Source organism: Toxorhynchites rutilus, chromosome 3, assembly GCF_029784135.1.
Source record: "Toxorhynchites rutilus septentrionalis strain SRP chromosome 3, ASM2978413v1, whole genome shotgun sequence".
In the NCBI taxonomy this organism is placed as follows: Eukaryota; Metazoa; Arthropoda; class Insecta; order Diptera; family Culicidae; genus Toxorhynchites; species Toxorhynchites rutilus.
The window spans coordinates 189,119,874-189,139,777 of record NC_073746.1 but is presented as its reverse complement, the minus strand read 5'-3'; the positions used below and the strand labels follow the sequence as shown (position 1 = coordinate 189,139,777).

The window sequence follows — 19,904 nt, the reverse complement described above, 5'->3', positions numbered from 1 at the left end:
GGCAGAAACCGGATAATGTGTAATCGCCCTAAACATTGACTACAGTTTCGCCGGCACGGTTGATTGCCGTTATGAACCAGCACAAAAAAAAACAAAGCTGCAAATTATGCCCCAGTGGCGGTACCACGATCAAAGCATTCCTTGAATAAATCATATCACATTAGCCGAGCCAGCTGGCGGAAGCATATGCATAAAGGTTACTAGGTTACTATTTTCAACGACAACTGTTTATTTATTATACTGCTTCAAATACCTTCGACGAAATCAAATGTAACCATACCAACGTAAGTAATAACATAAACAAATCCAAACTTTTCGTCTTGCCATTCCTCATACGTCTTTTCTAAATAGTGTAAATTACGAGCCACCTGTTAACTCTACCATCTTGGTCCAGACTACCTTGTCATAAACGTACCTTGGGCGAGAGTATTGCGGACGATGATCATCATTTCGTTTGTGTGCGCTGTAACGATCGTGCGCCGACAGTCGCCAGTTTCAGATGCGGCAAACCGAGCACATCAAGCTGTAGAGCAGCAAGGGCAGCTCTCTAACTTCAACGCCTTGAAGAGGAGCGTCAACTGGAGAGGAATTACATAGAGAAAAAGTATGATATAGGGCCTGATCACGAACGTCACTTCACGGTGAAAACGAAATAAATTGTATGCAATTTGTATGCATTTTATATCGTTTTCACCGTGAAGTGACGTTCATGATCAGGCCCATACTGTAAGGCCAACTGTATGAGGTAGGAGATAACTCCGCCTGTTACTTTTCGCCGATGGAGAAGAATAAAGATATTCCGAGATTTCAAATAATGTATATTTTAATATCCTGTGAGATACAATATATATAAGTTTCGTTCACAATTTAAATAATATGTGACTTACGTTTAGTTTTTTTCTTCTCCGGTTTATTTCCTTCCTTGACTCCTATATTCAATTACTGCTAGTTCTATGTATGAAATTAATATTCCGTAGTTATAGGTTTTAATTAGCAAAATTTTAATTCCTTTTACCTTTTGTTCGGTTCGTAGGATATAACAATTTTAATTTTAATAATTAATTTAGTTTCACTGTACGTTCTACGCATGGAATTCACCTCTATTCATTTTATGATAAAACAAATAGACCTTTGTTCGCCCATCCATCCGTCATTCTCCGGCATGGGCGTGCGGCTTTGACTGGTGGCTCTGATATCTGAGGAGCGACACAACACCGAGGGGTTGTGACAGTCCCCCCCGTATGCCAAATCCGGGAGTTGGCCTACACACTTTCGCTCCAGATATCGAGAACGGCTAATTTAACGGCTGGGCGTTCGTAAACTCCTCTTGAGGTTTGGACCGTAGCTCTGCGTACCTGACCTCCCTTCTCCACGGTACAAATTACCTTGCCTTTCGGCCAGCAATTTCGTGGATGTTCAGGATCCACAATTACCACTATGTCCCCTACGGAAATAGGTTTTACTTTTTGACGTAGGACTACGTCTTTCATTTCTATACCGGGGTGTAAAACCAAAGTTTCGAGAACGAAAGCGTTACGCCGGAGACCGAGATTTTGAGCGTTAATAGCTCTTAAACAACTGAACGAAATGGTATGATAAACACTTCATTTGAAAGATAAAATGTCTACGCGTCATATACTTGTTACTTTTTCATCCAAAAACTTGTTTCAATAGTCTTAAAATTGCTTTCAAAACAGGCTATTGAAATCAAAAATCGGTATATAAGCGAGCGCCGCTCGTAAACCCACTCAGTTATGATTGAACAGCGATTGGAGCATGTTGTCGCTGTTGTTGTGAAGCTAATTTCGTTTATCATGAAAGCGCTGATGAACGGTGTCACCAAGAGCCTGTTTGTGCACCTAAGGCCAAAAGGGAATCCATCAGGAGGAGAGTGATGCCACGTTTCCGCTTAAAACATCGGAGCAGCCACCACACACACACACACACACACATACACGCGCGGAATTCTCGTTGCTATCATCGTTGCTGAAAAATAATCTGCCAGTTCCCCTGGGAATTGAAAAATACATTCATGCGAAATAGTTTATTTTAATGTTTTCTATCCATATAACACTGCAACCAAATACATTTGGTTTTGTCATTTTTCAATCAATCGCAATTAACAGGAAAGTTTCTGAATATTTTTTTCCCCATCAGTGGAAATTTTCGTATCCAATATTGGATGCATAACATGAAAAACGGAAAATGTTTCACATCATATAATGCTGCGACCAAATACATTTCGTTTTTGATTTTTTCAATCAAGTGCGATCAACGTAAGACCACGTCTTTCGGCAATTTATTAGAGGTGCAATGAATCTTTAGGAATTCCCGCTCTACGCGCACTGACAAACAATGTTTACTCAACAATTTCTCAAACTAGAAATGGGTGTTGTGAGAAAGGATTAGCGAACGCGAAAACGACAAACGGGAGAAAGATACGTTTGGAGGTTGAAGGAAATTGGCAGAAAACTTCTTCATTCTATCATTCAAATAATGTGATTAATACCACATCGTTTTGCCAGAAAGAGATTATTAATGCTCAAAGGAGGAATCGAGTCTTCCGAGGAAATTACCCAGCGCAAATTAGAGTCGACTATCGATTGCGGCATTCGTACACAAATAATTTTATAATGCAGTTTCACCAAAGTGATTTCTTCGATATGGGGATATATTCACTACATCATGTCATGTATTTCATATTCTTCATTAAGAAATCCATATCCATGGCACCTTCTTCTTCTTCTTCTTCTTCAATGGCACTAACGTTCCTAGAGGAACTTCGCCGTCTCAACGTAGTATTACTTGCGTCATTTTTATTAGTACTTAGTTGAGATTTCTATGCCAAATAACACGCCTTGAATGCATTTTGAGTGGCAAGCTCTAGAATACGCGTGATCACAGTGCAAGTCGGAGGGTTTACATTCTATTCTTTTATGTTTTATAAAATGACACTTCCCTTGCTTTCGTTCATTTCTTACTCTACTCTCGCACCGTGAGGACTCGTTTCATCGGGACTAAGCAAACAGCTCGTTAGTCTGTCGGTGGTAAGGCACCACGAAAGCAGCTCGGATAAGCGCATCAGCCGCAGGAAGCGTGAAGAAGCCACATCGCTATCGACCGGGAACTTCGCATGAAATTCGTCGCTATCAGAAGTCGACCGAATTGCTGATCCGCAAGCTACCTTTGCGGCATTTGGTTCGTGGAATTGCTCAGGACTTCAAAACCGACTTGTGCTTCCAAAGTTCCGCGGCTATGACGCTGCAGGAGGCTTATTCGAAGATACCAATTTGTGTGCTATCTATGCAAAACGCGTCACATCATGCCCAAGGACATCCAGCTGGCCCATCGTATCCGAGGAGAGCGTGCTATATTAGCTTAGCATATAATCAACAGCCCTTCTCAGGGCTCCAAATTTGATGGATTAGAGTTCAGAAAAGTTTTTTACAGGCCGAACTGAAAGGAGCATTTAGCGAAAATCGTAGTGTCGATGATAATTCGATACCGATAGGTGCCATGGATATGAATTTCATAATGAAAAATATGAAATATATGACATGATGTAGTGAATATATCCCCATATCGAAGAAATCAGTTTGATGAAACTGTTTAGCGTTTGTCGTTTTTAATTGTTGGGAAAGGGCATTATTTCTGCTGATTAAATTCCAAGAAAAAATCCATTCCTTCTTTAAGCGTGATTCATTCTGCTTCGGATCAACGGAACAGTATGATAATTATTTCATACAAAAGATAAAATGTCCAAGAGTTATATGATTGCTATTTATTGAGTCGAAAAATAGCTTCGAAAACAGGTTATTGAAATCACTCGTATCCGTATGTAGCGCGCACACTTGGAAACCCATTAATCTTATTCGAATATGAGATGGGGAAGCTCATACTTACGTCTATGCATTATGCTGTACACTTCAATTAGAGCCCCCGCACACTATAGACTTTTTTTCAGCCGACAGTATGGTCGGATCGGCCTACTGGTGCAAAAACCGACGCAACTGAATCGGTGTAGTTTACACACGTGCATACCTCTCCGTACTGATTAAGAAGCCGACCGAACTATCGGTCGACAAGTCAGTCTGCAGTCGGCGGGGGCTCTTAATTTCGTTTTTGCAGGCCGAACCGAAAAAATTTCAGTCGAGTTAACTCTTTTTTACAGTAATGCTTTTGAATCCGGACACTTTGCATTACATTCAATATCATACCACAGCCATAACATTTTTTTCATGTTGAATTTATGCGATTAATAGTTGCTAATATAGTTACTGATAGTTTCTTGATAGTTACTAATCAATCGCATTAATTCAACATGCAGAAAATGTTGTGGCTGCGGTATGGTATTAAATGTAACGCAAAGTGTCCGGATTCAAATACATTACTGTATACTTACTTCGATGTTATTCGTTTCTCTCTCAGGGTAAGCAACGAATATAATAAGGGTGGGGTTTAGATTCTATACTTTTATGGTTTATAAAATGACGCTTCCTTTGCTTTCGTTCATTTCTTACTCTACTCTCGCACCGTGACGACTCGTTTGTTTGGGACCAAGCAGATAGCTAGTTAGTCTTTCAGTGGTAAGGCACACGAAAGCAGCTCGGATAAGCGCACCAGCCGCAGGATAGGTGAAGAAGCCACATCGCTATCGACCGGGAACTTTGCGTGAAATTCATCGCTATCGGAAGTCGACCGAATTGCTAATCCGCAAGCTACCTTTGCAGCTTTTGGATCGTGGAATTGCTCAGGACTTCAAAACCGACTTGCGCTTCCAAAGTTCCGCTGTTATGACGCTGCAGGAGGCTTATTCAAAGATACAAATTTGTGTGCTATCCACGCAAAACGTGAAACGTGATGTGACGACATCATGCCCAAGGACATTCAGCTGGCCCATCGAATCCAAGGAGAGGGTGCTATATTAGCTTAGCATATAATCAACGGCCCTTTTCAGGGCTCCAAATTTGATGGATTAGAGTTTAGAAAAGTTTTTACAGGCCAAACTGAAACGAGAATTTTCGTGTGGATGCCATACAGCATCGAGAAAATTCCGGAAAGATCTAATCGTTGCTGAAAAATAATCTGCCAGTTCCGTGGGAATTGAAGAATACATCCATGCGAAAGAGTTTATTTTAATGTTTTCTAATTATATGACGAACACAGCGACCAAATACATTTGATTTCGTAATTTTTCAATCAAGTGTAATCAAGTGTAAATTCTGAAGATTATTCTTTCCCATCAGTAGGATATTTTCGTATCCAATATTGGATGCATAACATGAAAAACGGAAAATGTTTCGTATCGCGAAAATTATATAATTTTCAATCGATTATTGCTCAGTCGCCGAAATTTTCATACTCAGAGAGTTCATTCTCCTCTAGTTTGCCTTCCAAATTGCCATCGTAAACCACACCTTCTCTCGATTCAATCACGCACGAAAAGCATACTGAAATGATATTGTGGTGGTGAAACCGATTCATTTTTCGTGAGGCGTCGTGCACAAATTACGTAACGCGATAAGGGGGGAGGGGGTAGATGTTGCGTTACTTTCTGTTTATTAGAGATAGGAAATTGCGTTACGAAAGGGGGGGGGGGAGAGGTGGTTCAGAATTCGGATTTTTAGCGTTACGTAATTTGTACACGACGCCTGAGGACATCGACAAGACAACATCGTTACTGAACGAGCTGAACGGCGAGGGATCGAGGGATTCATTACCTGGCCTGACCTGACCTGAAATGCAATCAGTTTGTTTGTACTGCGAGGGAGCGCAGAAAAGCCGATGCTGATACTCTCGTGACCAAGAGAGTATCAGCATCGAAATACGGTTCCTCGGGAAGACATAGAAGCAGCCGCCACACACACACACATACACGTGCGCAACTTTTTTCGTTTGCTGGTTATCGAGAGGAAACCTGGAAAGAAATGATCGTTGCTGAAAAATAATCTGCCAGTTCCCCTTGGAATTGAAAATTACATTCAAGCGAGTTTATTTTAATGTTTTCTATCCATATAATACTGCGACCACATACATTTGGTTTTGTGATTTGTCAATCAAGTGCAGTTAGCAGGAAAGCTTCTGAAGATTATTCTTCAGAACAAGGTTTTTTGTATCCAATATTGGATGCATAAAACCTTGAGTCTCCAACGTAACACTCTCGTTTTTGAAGTCACCCAAATATTTATTTATTCATTCATTCAGGATGGATTTAGATTCAACTACAAACAAATGATCTCTAAATCAACGATAGTCCTACGTCACCCTTGCGGTTATACCATAGATATAACCCACTTCCTGTTTTTGATTTTGACCTTTTGGTAATTTCAGGTAAATAGTTCCGCAACCAGCGTTTCCAGAAAGCGTTCGCCATAACCTGTGAAACCTGCCATCCACGACGCACGGTTTGTACATTGTCGTCACACAGTGTGAAAGGCTTCGAACCATCCGATGAACCCAATAAGAAATGGTTTGGTGTGAGCGCTGGTTCGGACTCGTTATCTACGGGAACCTCTGTCAAGGGGCGACTGTTGAGTACGCCTTCAATCAGGGTCAATGCACTACGCAGCTCCTCGTCTGTTGGCCGTCTACTTCTGAGAATTTCCGTCAGATTCCGCTTTACCAATTGGACAAGTCTCTCCCAGCTGCCACCCATGTGGGGGGTAGCTGGCGGATTGAAACGCCAGGACGTCGAAGCTGTAGTGAACTCCTTCGACAGCTGGTGTTTATCTAAAGCACGGACAGCCTCACGCAATTCTTTGGAAGCACCAATAAAATTTGTCCCTCTGTCGCTATAGAAGCAAACAGGAGTTCCTCGACGAGCAATGAAGTTATTCAACGCCATAATACACGAACTCGTGTTAAGTGAACTGGCGACCTCGATATGAAGAGCCCGAATCGTAAGGCACGTCATCAGGACACCCCAACGCTTTTCTACTTTGCGACCCACAATGACTTCAATCGGCCCGAAAAAATCTACTCCAACGTGAGAGAATGGTCTGCTGAACGCAGCCAATCTGGCTTGAGGAAGCTCAGCCATTTCTGGTGGCACCGGACTTACATCACAGTTCCGACACCATTGACACCTGTGTCTCATCTTACGAAGCGTTCGTCTCAAACGTGGAATACAAAATCTTCGGCGAACTTCATTCGCAACCGTTGCATAGTTTCGGTGATGATACCTTTCATGAAAATCGGCGAGCACCAAATGAGTGACGGGATGATCATCGGGTAGTATGATTGGGTACTTTTCATCTGGAAATAGGAATATACATTTCGCGGCCCTGCTGTTCATTCGTAAAATATTTGCCGGGTCCAAAAAGGGGCTCAGCTTGTGAATCTTGCTGCTACTTGTTGTTATGTCCAGCCCTACATAAATTGTTATACACACCTTATTGTATAAAGCTTGATAAGAATAGTAACGCAGGTAACGCCTACGTAAGAGACCTGTCAAACTGAAAATAATAAAACGTGCTTTTTTATATCCACCTCTCAACGAGACCAGACGTGTTTTGAACACCCTCCCGTATCCGAAGATCCAATAGTGGCGACGAGGAAAATCGACAAAAGTTTTTTGACGTAGGACTACGTCTGACCGGAAGATATAGGGGGTGAAATGGAAATCTAGGCACTGAACAAGTAGGAAAAAATGCAAGATTTGGAACGCTTATAACTCGAGCATTTCTCAATAGATCGCAAAGGTTTTTGCATCAATTGATAGGAAATATATCTACGCATCTATCATAACGAATAACATTTCATTTTTCATGAGATAAATAATTGAATAATTGTGAAATATCAAGCATTGTCAAAATGCCATATGTGCCCATTTTTGATTGGTCCATTTTGTGCTCCTCAAATCGTACCGACCAAAACGGGCAACCAGAGCAGCAGCGAAATAGAATGAAGCACGATTGGAAAGAAAAAAGAAAAAAATGAACGAAACATTGGTCGCAGTCACACACATGCGTAATTCTCGAGCCAGCCAGTCAGCTTAAAAATCCCCGCTCCGCTGCCGTAACGATCACATTCTTTGTGTGGACACCGACTGGACAACATCGTTGCTGGACGGGCTGGACGGCGAGGGATCGAGTGCCTTTCTCAAGGCAAGAGGGCGGAGGTGGTAGCGCTGGAGTAGAGTAATAGAGTAGAGTAGAGTTTTCAAAGGGCCTTTCTCAAGGCTAGAGACGAATGAACTGCAAAAGTTTAAAGTCTCTATAATACAAGACCTTCCTTCCTTCCTTCCTTCCGTAACGATCATTCTCATTCAAACCGTACACCACATCGGTTCGCATCACAACACATCAACAAACCAACCCAAGCAGCCATGTCTGGACATGGTAAAGGAGGAAAAGTGAAGGGAAAGGCGAAATCCCGCTCGAACCGTGTTGATCTGGAGTTCCCCGCAAGGGTAGCTAGGCCGAGCGCGTTAGTACCAGTGCACCAGTCCACCTAGCCGGTGTTATATAGTTTCGGCCGCCGAAGTGATCGAGTTAGCTGGTAAAGCTGCTCGCGACGATAAAAAAACCCGCATTCGGAACAGAACACATTCGGTTCGGTGGACATCAAGACAACAGGTAGTTGCAGCGAGTGGCGAGTGGCAAATGCAATCGCAAAACGGCATCAGGTAGCAGAAGAAAAAAGTTTGTTCTTTATACAAACTGCTTTGGTGGCAAATCCAGAACAAGGCGGCATCGAGGACGTTCGAAATGGTTTTTTTCAAAACCATGAGTACAAAGTTTTCTAAATTGGAACCATACCATAAAACACGGCGCTTTTCAGGGCCATTAAACATTCCAAAAAAGAGTTTAGGAAATACAGTTCAATGCTTTCTAAAACATTATCCAAAACAATAATAAAACACAAATTGATTTTTTCATAATTTGTTTGCCAGGATCTGATGAGTATGTGAATTTGGCAGTCTGAGCTTATTGATAGTTGGGGACTTTCAAGATTATTCAATTTTCACCAATTCTTAAATTGTTTCCAGATTGAAAGTACAGTAATTTACAATTAGTTCGACATTTAGCTAATTGGACGGACATGTAATGCGACTTATTTAGTTGGACATTTTTGTAAACATAGAGATCCAAATTATGACCCCACATTGAAAGTCGACACTGTACCACTGTCATCGCAAATGTTCAATTACAGGTTAAAATCGCCTCCAATGCGACACTGAGTGGTGCTTCGGCACGTCGCATTGAATGTAATTTACTGTACAACATGTCACAAAGCTGGATGGGAAGAAATTTTCCAACTGTGAAAGCTGTGGCGAGTGGCAAATGCAATCGCTAAACAGAAAGGTTTAGCCGAACAAGATGGGGATATCGAGTGATAACAAAACAATAAACTCTTTAGATTGAAGATAATTTTGTGATCCTGAAAAGGACCTTTTTTAGCCTGCATGTGAATCCAACGGGCGAACAAATCGTAATGAATGTATTTTCTTCTTCTTCTTTCTTTGTTTTTAAGAGGCTTTAAACTTTTGCAGTTCATTCGCCTCTAGCCCAGTGAAGAGTCACAATAAAACCAGCCCAGAGGGGACTGGCGAAAGGGAAACCAACAAAATTACTCATCAGATCTGTCCGCTCGACTAAAGAAGAAGGTAGGAAGGGATCCTATGCTTCATAAGATATTTAATATATGCTGTAAATAAAAGTAAATATTTACTGATCCGAGGACCAAAGCAGTAACGAAGCACAAGTGACCCAGCGAAAGGCGTGTTCCAAAAACAAAAAACAAAAAGGCCCTTCTGAGGAGGATGGGAAGGAAAGGAGTGGAAAGGATTTGGGTGGGATTAGTAGAGTGGAAGGGGGTGGGAGTGGTATGGGATGGAAAGAGGGGAGGAGTGGGTGTGGGGTGGGGTGAAATGAAATGAAATACAGTTTGAATAGATAATAAAATATAGTGGTTTTGAATTTAATGGTATATAGTAGAGCTGAAAAATGGAGAGGTTTATTTAATGAATTTATCCTCCTTGGTGGGTGTGGCTGTAGGAATAGGAAGTTGATTAAAGTATAATGTAATGGATAGAAGATAGATGTGGGTATGAAAGTATATATTATATTATTTGTTATTTATTATTATTGAATGCGTGTATATACATGTATGAATTCCTTCCTTCCGACCCGTACATACATGTGTATACACACATGAACACGCATACATGACCGTGAAGTGGCGAACTGTAATAAAGGGTGTGTCACATCAAATTGCATCACGGAAAAAACGCTGTAGAAATTCGCTCAGTAGACCGATCCTTTTGAAAATTTTAGACAGTAAAATAAAAACTATTAAACAACTTTTGGCATTTTCTTTTTATTCATACTTCGAGCCCAAGCCCGTATGCTCGCACCTTCCTCTTTACCCCGTCCATAAGGTTCTGTACAACGTCAGGTTGTAGTTTTTTTTTAACAGAAATCCATTTTCTCTTGAAGTCCGCCTCCGATTTGACAATTTTTGGGTTCTTCCGGAGGGCCTGCTTCATAATCGCCCAATATTTCTTTATTGGGCGAAGCTCCGGAGCGTTGGGCGGGTTCATTTCCTTTGGCACGAAGGTGACCTCGTTGGCTTCGTACCACTCCAACACGTCCTTTGAATAGTGGCACGAAGCGAGATCCGGCCAGAAGATGGTCGGGCCCTCGTGCTGCTTCAATAGTGGTAGTAAGCGCTTCTGTAGGCACTCCTTAAGGTAAACCTGCCCGTTTACCGTGCCGGTCATCACGAAGGGGGCGCTCCGCTTTCCGCAAGAGCAGATCGCTTGCCACACTATGTACTTTTTGGCAAACTTGGATAGTTTCTGCTTGCGAATCTCCTCCGGAACGCTGAATTTGTCCTCTGCGGAGAAGAACAACAGGCCCGGCAGCTGACGAAAGTCCGCTTTGACGTAGGTTTCGTCGTCCATTACCAGGCAATGCAGCTTCGTCAGCATTTCGGTGTACAGCTTCCGGGCTCGCGTCTTCCCCACCATGTTTTGCCTTTCGTCGCGGTTAGGAGCCTTCTGAACCTTGTATGTACGCAGGCCCTTCCGCTGCTTGGTCCGCTGGACGAATGAACTTCAGAACTTCAAATTCAGCTTATTGGCGTCATCCCGGACCGAACTTCTCGGATCACGTCTAAACTGCTTAACTACGCGCTTGTGATCTTTTTCACTGACGGAGCATCCATTTTTGCCGTTCTTCACCTTCCGGTCGATGGTTAGGTTCTCGAAGTATCGTTTTAGTACTCTGCTGACCGTGGATTGGACGATTCCCAGCATCTTACCGATGTCCCGATGTGACAACTCCGGATTCTCGAAATGAGTGCACAGGATTAATTCACGACGCTCTTTTTCGTTCGACGACATTTTTCCAAATTTACGAAAAATTGACAGTGAAGCATGGCCAACGTGATCTATACACTCTCATCTGATTATAAGCGAAAGCTGAAGATATAATTCCTAAAAATTAAATTTCTACAGCGTTTTTTCCGTGATGCAATTTGATGTGACACACCCTTTAAATAAACAATTTCAAAAGTACTTAGTATTTCGAATTAGATTTTACCAAAGAAGTCGGTTTCTTTCAGAAACTCAATTAGATTGGTTTCTTGGGTTTCGTCTCTACTGAGGATATCTCGGAGACTCTGACCTATGTTGTGTCGGGCTCGAGCATCTTTGGTATGTTGACATTCTAATAGAAGATGGCTAACGGAAACGGGTGCTTCATTGCAAGCACATTGGGGGTTTTCGGCTCTGTAGAACAAGTGTGAGTGGGTGAAGTTAGTGTGCCCAATTCGAAGACGGGTAAGGACTTGCCTTTCCCTACTATTGAGACGGTCCTCCCAAGGGAGAGTGGAATTTTTGATTTTATGAGGATGAGTGGGACGGCTGTTTATCCAGCATATGTCCCAACTTTCACGGACTTGCTGTTTTACCCAGCGGACAATGTCAGATGGAGGACAGGGCATGTCTGGGGGTTCTATTTTGCTGCCCTTGCCTCTTCTGTTTGTGTTATCCATGGGTGTTTGCTGTTTCCACTTAGAAGGTCATGGAGACAGCTAGCTGAGTCGGAAAATATTGTGGTAGGAAGGAAGTCATGGGTGCATTAAAAGCATGGGTGCGGAAGCTTTCGCTATTAAAAGAGCGAAAGCTTCCGCACTGAAGATGGAGCATTGCGGTGGAAGAGAAAAGCTACCAGTGTATCTACTCTCAAAGATTCCACATCCAACTCCATCGGCACTGACTGAACCATCTGTGTATACCTGGTGGTTGATTTGAAAATTGGATGCAACGAGGTTATTGAAGCAGGCTTTGACTTTTGGAGAAGGGTCTCCCGCTCGAACTGCCTTGAGAAGTTCAAGGTTAATGTTCGGCGGTTTGACGTTCCAATTTCTTCCCGTCGCAGATGAACGTTCACATATATCGGGAAGATCTTTGTTCGTGAGATTTTTGAACCATGTTTTAGCCCTATGTATTAATGGGACATTGTGGTCGCTTTCGGGGAGTGACAAGTGACGGATGGCTTTATTGGTGATGGCTTTTGTTACCAGGTGGGTGAAGGGCAGTTGCCCACTTTCTGCCATTACAGCAAGAGTAGGACTGGTGGGAAAAGCGCCAATTGCGAGCCTAATTACTTTATTGTAAATTGGTTGAATGGTGTTTAACACCTTGTCCCCTCCACGGCTGAAGATGCCTATTCCGTAAAGGATTTGTGGGACCAACCAAACATTTACAACATTTAGCAGCGTCTTTCTATGACAAGAGGCTAGGTTGCCTGCGATAGCCTTGATGATGTTCAGTTTCTTTCTGGTGGCTATTTTGGTCTTTTGAGAATGTGATAGGAAGTTGAGTTTCTTGTCGAAAGTGACCCCTAGTATTTTCAATGTCCTCATTGTAGGGATCGAGATTTTGTTGAGCTGAAGATAGGTTCTCCTTCTGAGAGCTTTTCCGATATGTATGTGTTTGGATTTCTCCGGGGAAATTTTGAAACCTGTTTTTAGAGCCCAGTTTTGGATGGAGTCTAAGGTTTTTTGAAGCCTCTTTCTCTGAATTAAGCCGAAGCAGCTCGTAGAGATAAGAGTGATGTCATCTGCATAGACTATGACCTTTATATGGTCCGGGATAATCTCGAATAGAGATTGCATGGCAATGTTGAAGAGGGTTGGTGAAAGTGCTGAGCCTTGTGGGAAGCCGTTTTCTGGGATTTTTAGAGAAGATTGGTGGTTGTTCATAACGGTTTTGAAAGACCGGTTTTCTAGAAAACTTTTAATGAAGAGACCTAATCTCCCACGAATCCCCCAGTCGAAAAGGCTTTTCAGCACTGGGTACCTCCATGCCCGATCGAAGGCCTTGGATAAATCCAGGGAAACAATATCAATGTGGTGTAATTTTTCAGTTGCGTCGTCTAGGATTTTTTCGATTGCTACAAGGCAATCTTCTGTACCTTTTCCCGCACGGAATGCGAATTGTCTGGGATCAATCAGCTTATTTGACTCTAGAAAAGTCGTTAAGCGTCGATTGATCATTTTTTCCAAGACTTTCCTAACACAACTTAGGAGAGTGATGGGGCGGAAATTGTCGAGAAGATGGTTGTTCATGTCTGGTTTCGGGATACAGATCATTAAACCCTCTTTCCAGCAACTGGGGAGGGTTCCACTGTCCCAGACTTTGTTGAGGAGCTTCAGAAGTGCTTTTTTCCCGAGATGGGATAGATTCTTAAGCATAGGGTAGCTGATGTCATCAGGTCCTGTGGATCCTTGTTTGACTTTGTTCAGTACCCAATCGAGCTCTTTGAGGGAGAGGTTTTTGTTGAAGTCAAATTCCACATCGGTATGAAAATCGATGGGAATTCTTTCGCATTCCGTTTTGTGGGTTAGAAAGGTTTGGTCGTAGTTTTGATTGGAGGAGGCGGATGCAAAGAAATCTCCAAACGCCTCGGCGATGGTTTTCCGGTCATTGGTGTATTGACCGTTAATTAGAAGATTATATTCTTTGCTCCTTTTCTTGCCATGAAGCCTGCCAATCTTATTCCATATCTCCTTTGTTGACGCGTTGGGATTAATTTCGTTGACGAATTTAACCCAACTGTTGTGCTTGGCTGTGTTGATAGCAGTCTTAGCTTCTTTGCGAGCCCTTTGGAACTCTGTAAGCAGAGTGGGTCTCAGTGGGCTGTCCGGGTGGGCCTTTCTTAATTTGCGTAGAGCCTTACGTCGACCTTTGATCGCTGCCTTCAGCTCAGGCGACCACCATGGGACACATTTCCTGCCAGGGATGCTACTGGTTCTGGGGATATGTACCATTGCAACTTCTAGGACAACTTTGGAGAATTCCTCGGCTGTCCAATCTCGTTTAACGGAGAGGCGGTTTTCAATGTCAAACTGATAGCCAGCCCAGTCAGCGTATTCAAATTTCCATCTTGGCCTTGTTGAAAACTCTGGAGAAGTTTGGCCGAAGGAAGTGAAGATTGGAAAATGATCGCTTCCGCAAGTATCATCGTGGATGTTCCAAGAAAGCTTTGAAGAGAGTTTGTCTGATACTATAGTGAGATCGATGGCTGAAGTAGTACCAGAATAATGGATTCTGGTGTGTTGGCCGTTGTTAAGAAGGAGAAGAGAATGGTCGGATATGAAATCCTCAATGATGGATCCTTTTCGATCGAGGTATGCACCTCCCCAGGCGTATGAGTGGGCGTTGAAATCACCCATAAGCATGATTGGGGCGGGAAGTTGGGCGAACAGATGGTCCAGTTGGCCGCGTAGAGTGTTCGGATCGGAATCATTAGTGATAAAGATGCTAACGACGGTGATTGGAAAGGGGTGTTTAATGCGCACTACCACTGCCTGAAGGTCAGTGGTAATGGGAAGAAGATCATGTGGAGTGCCATCCTTGATTGCGATTGCAACTCCCTGTTTTGAGGGGTTGGGACCCTCTTTGAAATATGTGATGTATTTTGAGATGAAGTGTTTATTGAAGTTGTTTGGTGTCATAGTTTCATGAAGGGCTATGACTGTGGGATTAGAGCTCGAAATAAGAATTTTTAGTTCTAAAATATTTTGTCGGATACTTCTGATGTTCCATTGTATCCCGAATTTCTGTGTTGGAGTGAATGTGTTGGTGTTTTTAACTCTAATTCCTAAGTCTTAATTGTGTGTATGTTTGAACTATTCAAAGAGAATTAGTTCGATGGTCCTTTACCCTTGGAAAGAGAAGCTTTCTTTGAGGTATTGGTGTTGTTTTTGTTTGGTGTAGAAGTCTTTGGAGTGTTTGTTGCGTTTGTGTTGTTTTTTGTTGAATGTGCGTTGCTGTTGTTGTTATTGTTGTTTTTTGTTTGATGTGTGTTGTTGTTGTTGTTGTTTGCTGTTGGGGTTGTATTGTTAGTTGTTGTTGGTGTCTGTTTTTGTTCATTTCTTGTTCTTTTCTTGTCTTTGTTAGTTAGGGTTTCATCTTCGGATTTTTGATCTGAATCTGAAGATGAACCTTTCGCAATCTTTCTTTTATTTTTATTTTTGTTTGGAACATCAAAAGTGTCCATTGAAATGACTGATTCGTTTTCGGATTCAGTTGTTGAGCTATCAGTTGTCGACTCTGTCATTGAGGTATCGATTGTAGTGTCAATTGGGGTGTGCTTTCGCGGCTAGAAGAGGCCGAAGCGGCCGAGGCGCAGTTACATTTGCAATTGCAGCTGGGTGTTGGCTTTTGCAAGTTGGAGAGTCTGTCTTGCAGAACACTTGCAAAAGTTAGTCCGTTATTTTGACCGTTGAACTTTTCTTTCGCCTCTTTATAGGAGATACCATAGTCGATTCTGATTTTGGTTATATTGTTTTCAGATTGCCATACGGGGCATTTCCTGTTCGAAGAGGAATGGTCCCCTTGGCAATTCAAGCAAAATGCTGAAGCGTTGCAGGTTTTAATTCCATCCTTTTGTTCTGGATGTTCCTGTCCACAATTTCGGCAAAGCGGGTTCTCGCGTTTGCATCGCTTGCTCGTATGTCCAAATTTATAGCATTTGAAACATTGCATTGGGTTGGGATAGAAATTTCTAGTCCCAGCCCGAATAAATCCGAAGTTAATAAAATCGGGAACAACAGTTCCACGAATTGTCAAAATGAGAGTAGCGGTTGGGATAACAATGTTATTCTCCTTCCTGGTGATTCGCTTGACATCGATCACACCTTGATCGGAAAGCTCTGTAATTAGTTCAGGTTCTTTGATGTCAATGACATCACGGCAAGTAACAACGCATTTACGTTGATTTAGAGTAGGGTGGTAAATTACTTCGATAGGGGTTTCATCAATCAATTTGTTGATTAAAAGGAGCTTACCAATTATTTCCTCGTCCTTGGCCGTAAGGATATATCCTGCATCCTCTTTTTGTCGTCCCGTTGCGGTCGCGCTGTGTAGTATTTCTTTCCTACAGCGTTGGCGATCGTCTTACTCACGACGAACGGGTTAGTCGGGATCACGTTCTCTCCTGTGGCACGAAGTAACAGGATCTGTAGGTCGCCGTTCAGTGGGTCGGCCCACCTTGGAGCAGTACGTTGGGTAGGTTTACCCTCGTACAAATTTGTAGCCCGGCCTCCCGGAGGCCCGGAGCTACTGGAAGCCATGCTGTTGTCGGCTACCCCTTATATATATAATAGCCGACCGATCGATTTATTATTTAAAGGAGAGAACACTTATGAGGGCTTTTCATTTTGGGATATTATCTAGAAAAACACTGTCACTTTTTTTATAGAGCTCTTACAAAAACCACCAATAATCGCGAACAATTTAGGGGAATAAACTTTTGAATTTGTTTTCCTTCAGTCACTTCACCGTCCGTAATGCGTGTTTTCTTATTAGTTTTTTTGTTTATGTTAAAAATCACTACGATACTAGAAGAAAAACTGGCACCACTGCCCAAAGGAAAAAGGGGGCGTGGCGTCGGTGACGCCGCAAAAGCGCGCGCTTTTCCGGTTTGCCGGCAAGCGCCCGCTCCTAACGGTCGAAACTAGCCGTTGCTATCTGCTTCTCCTTCTGCTGCCACTTAAAAATAATTAAAGTTAATTCCTTCGGAATCGCCAGGGGGAGACGTCCTAGTCCGCTGTCCAAAACGCCAAACTGCCGAGCTGAAAAAAACGTGACCTTCTCGGTCGGAGGTTAAAATCAGTATGATGTATTTTTTTGCCATCGCTCCCTTTTAACGCTCATTCGTTCGTCTCGTTGGACTCGCCCCTCTGGCTGAGTCTGCCGATTTGTCTCTATCCTGTGAGTGTGTACCGCTAGAGTATAAAACACGTGGACCCCAAAAAAATATCTTATTTTCTTTCAAACCGTAAACCCGTGTGGTTGTATGGCATCGGCATCGCGGACGTAACAAAGGAGGACAAGTTAAGGGACAGGCAAAGTCCCACTCGAACCGTGCAAGTGTGCAGTTCGCCGTAGGTGTATCCGCCAATTGCGCAGCAAGGGTAGCTAGGCCGAGCGCGTTAGTACCAGTGCACCAGTCCACCTAGTCGGCGTTATATAGTTTCGGCCGCCGAAGTGATCGAGTTGGCTGGTAAAGCTGCTCGCGACGATAAGAAAAGCCGCATTCAGAACAGAACACATCAAGACAACAAGTGGCGAGTGGTAAACGCAATCGCAAAACAGCAGCAGGTAGCAGAAGAAAAAAGTTTGTTCGTTATACAAACTGCTTTGGTGGCAAATCCAGAACAAGGCGGCATCGAGGGCGTTCGAAATGGTTTTTTTCAAAACCACGAGTACTAAGTTTTCTAAATTGGAACCATTCCATAAAACAAGGCGCTTTTCAGGGCCATTAAACCTTCCAAAAAAGAGTTTAGGAAATACAGTTCAATGCTTTCTAAAACAATATCCAAAATAATAATAAAACACAAATTGATTTTTTCATAATTTGTTTGCCAGGATATGATGAGTATGTGAATTTGGCAGTTGTTCTGAGCTTATTGATTTTCACCAATTCTTAAATTGCTTCTAGATTGAAAGTACAGTAATTTACACTTATCTCGACATTTAGCTAATTGGACGGACCTGCAATGCGACATATTTATTTGGACATTTTTGTAAACATAGAGTTCGGGGTCCAAATTATGACCCCACATTGAAGGTCGACACTGTACCACTGTCATCGCAAATGTTCAATTACAGGTTAAAATTACCTCCAATCCGATACTGAGTGGTGGTATTGCGACGTGCCATTGAATGTAATTTACTGTAAAATATGTCACAAGCTGGATGGGAAGAAATTTTCCAACTGTGAAAGCTGTGGCGAGTGGCAAATGCAATCGCTAAACAGAAAGGTTTAGCCGAACAAGATGGGGATATCGAGTGATAACAAAACAATAAACTCTTTAGATTGAAGATAATTTTGTGATCCTGAAAAGGACCCTTTTTAGCCTGCATGTGAATCCAACGAGCGAACAAATCGTAATGAATGTATTTTTTTGCCATCGCTCCCTTTTAACGCTCATTCGTTCGTCTCGTTGGACTCGCCCCTCTGGCTGAGTCTGCCGATTTGTCTCTATCCTGTGAGTATGTACCGCTAGAGTATAAAACACGCGGACCCCAAAAAAATATCTTATTTTCTTTCAAACCGTAAACCCGTGTGGTTGTACGGCATCGGCATCGTGGACGTAAAAAAGGAGGACAAGTTAAGGGAAAGGCAAAGTCTCACTCGAACCGTGCAGGTCTCCAGTTCTCTGTTGGTCGCATTCACTGATTGCTCCGCAAGGGTAACTAGGCCGAACGGATTTGTGCCGGAGCACCAGTATACCTAACGGCAATTATAGAGTTTCGGCCGTCGGAGTGCTCGAGTTGGCTTGCAAAGCTGCTCACGACAATCAGAAAACCCGCATCAAGAACAGAGCAGCTTCGGTTCGGCGCTCATCAAGGCAACAATTAGTTTCAGTGAGTGGCAAAGTGTTTCTCCGGCACGTCGCATTAAATGTAATTTACTGAACAATATGTCACAAGCTGGATGGGAAGAAATTTTCCAACTGTGAAAGCTGTAGCGAGTGGCAAACGCAATAGCTAAACAGGAAGGTTTAACCGAACAAGATGGGAATATCGAGTGATAACAAAAACACAACACCAAAGGTTCTTTTCAGAACCATCAACATATTCATAAAGAATAAACAGTAAACTAATCCATTTTTCAGGTAGATAGGTAGGTATTCACGTAGGAGAAGGAAATAAAACAATATATTTAAAATATATATATTTAACAAAAGCTGTCCCCTTTGTATAGTCCTACGTCACTCCGGTTATGTCCCCGACATTACCCACCCGTCTTTTTACCATGGAACAGTGCACTTGACCGAATCTCTTCATCAGTTGTTTCCCTAATAAAACTGCGTTTTGTCCAGCTTTCCTCCGATCCTTTCAAAAATCCCGGCCCCTGAAACCATCGATCTTCAATTTGTACCGTTTGTACCGTCGTCGGCAACGTTCCACTCCGACTGAATCCAATGCCACTCATCTATTTCCGTAGTGTCTAGCACTTCACGAACTCGAGCGGCCACATACTGGCTGTATCGACGGTGGTCGGATCGCAGCCAGCACAGAACATTTCGGGAGTCGCACCAGAAATAGCGCTGTGATATCCGAAGGGAAAATGATTTAGTTACAGTATTAGCTAGCCTCGTTCCGATGACCGCTGCCTGGAGTTCCGATCGTGGGATCGACAGGTATCTTAGAGGAGTTACGCGTGTTTTCGCACCAACCAATGCGCACTCTACTAAACCATCTTCCTCGAAGCGCAGATATACTACCGCTGCCATACCGTTTTCACCTGCATCTACGAACGTATGCATTTGGATTCGGGTTTGATCCCCGATCGATGTCGCGTGATGAAAACATCTAGGAATTTGAATGTCTTCCAGTTTCGGCAGCAATTTAACCCAGGATTTCCAACTTTCGAACTGCT

At 42.8% G+C, this 19,904-nt stretch overlaps 1 protein-coding gene across 1 annotated transcript; it reads right to left on the bottom strand.

Annotated features, from left to right (window-relative positions):
* Positions 1-495: 495 nt before the first annotated feature.
* Positions 496-19,791, bottom strand: LOC129773742 (uncharacterized). Its single transcript, XM_055777386.1, has 3 exons — positions 19,404-19,791; positions 6,295-7,254; positions 496-578 (listed from the first exon to the last, which is right to left on the bottom strand). Exons 1-3 carry the CDS (start codon positions 19,789-19,791, stop codon positions 496-498), a joined length of 1,431 nt encoding a protein of 476 aa, XP_055633361.1.
* Positions 19,792-19,904: the final 113 nt, after the last annotated feature.

Excerpts from the sequence above, each read along its gene's own strand:
- LOC129773742 (XM_055777386.1), bottom strand. The coding sequence starts at position 19,791 with ATGCATACGTTCGTAGATGCAGGTGAAAACGGTATGGCAGCGGTAGTA. Across the intron at positions 7,255-19,403 it reads TGCCGACGACGGTACAAACG|ATGAAAAGTACCCAATCATA; the intron begins GTACAAATTGAA and ends TCCTATTTCCAG. Across the intron at positions 579-6,294 it reads GTCAAAATCAAAAACAGGAA|TTGACGCTCCTCTTCAAGGC; the intron begins GTGGGTTATATC and ends ATTCCTCTCCAG.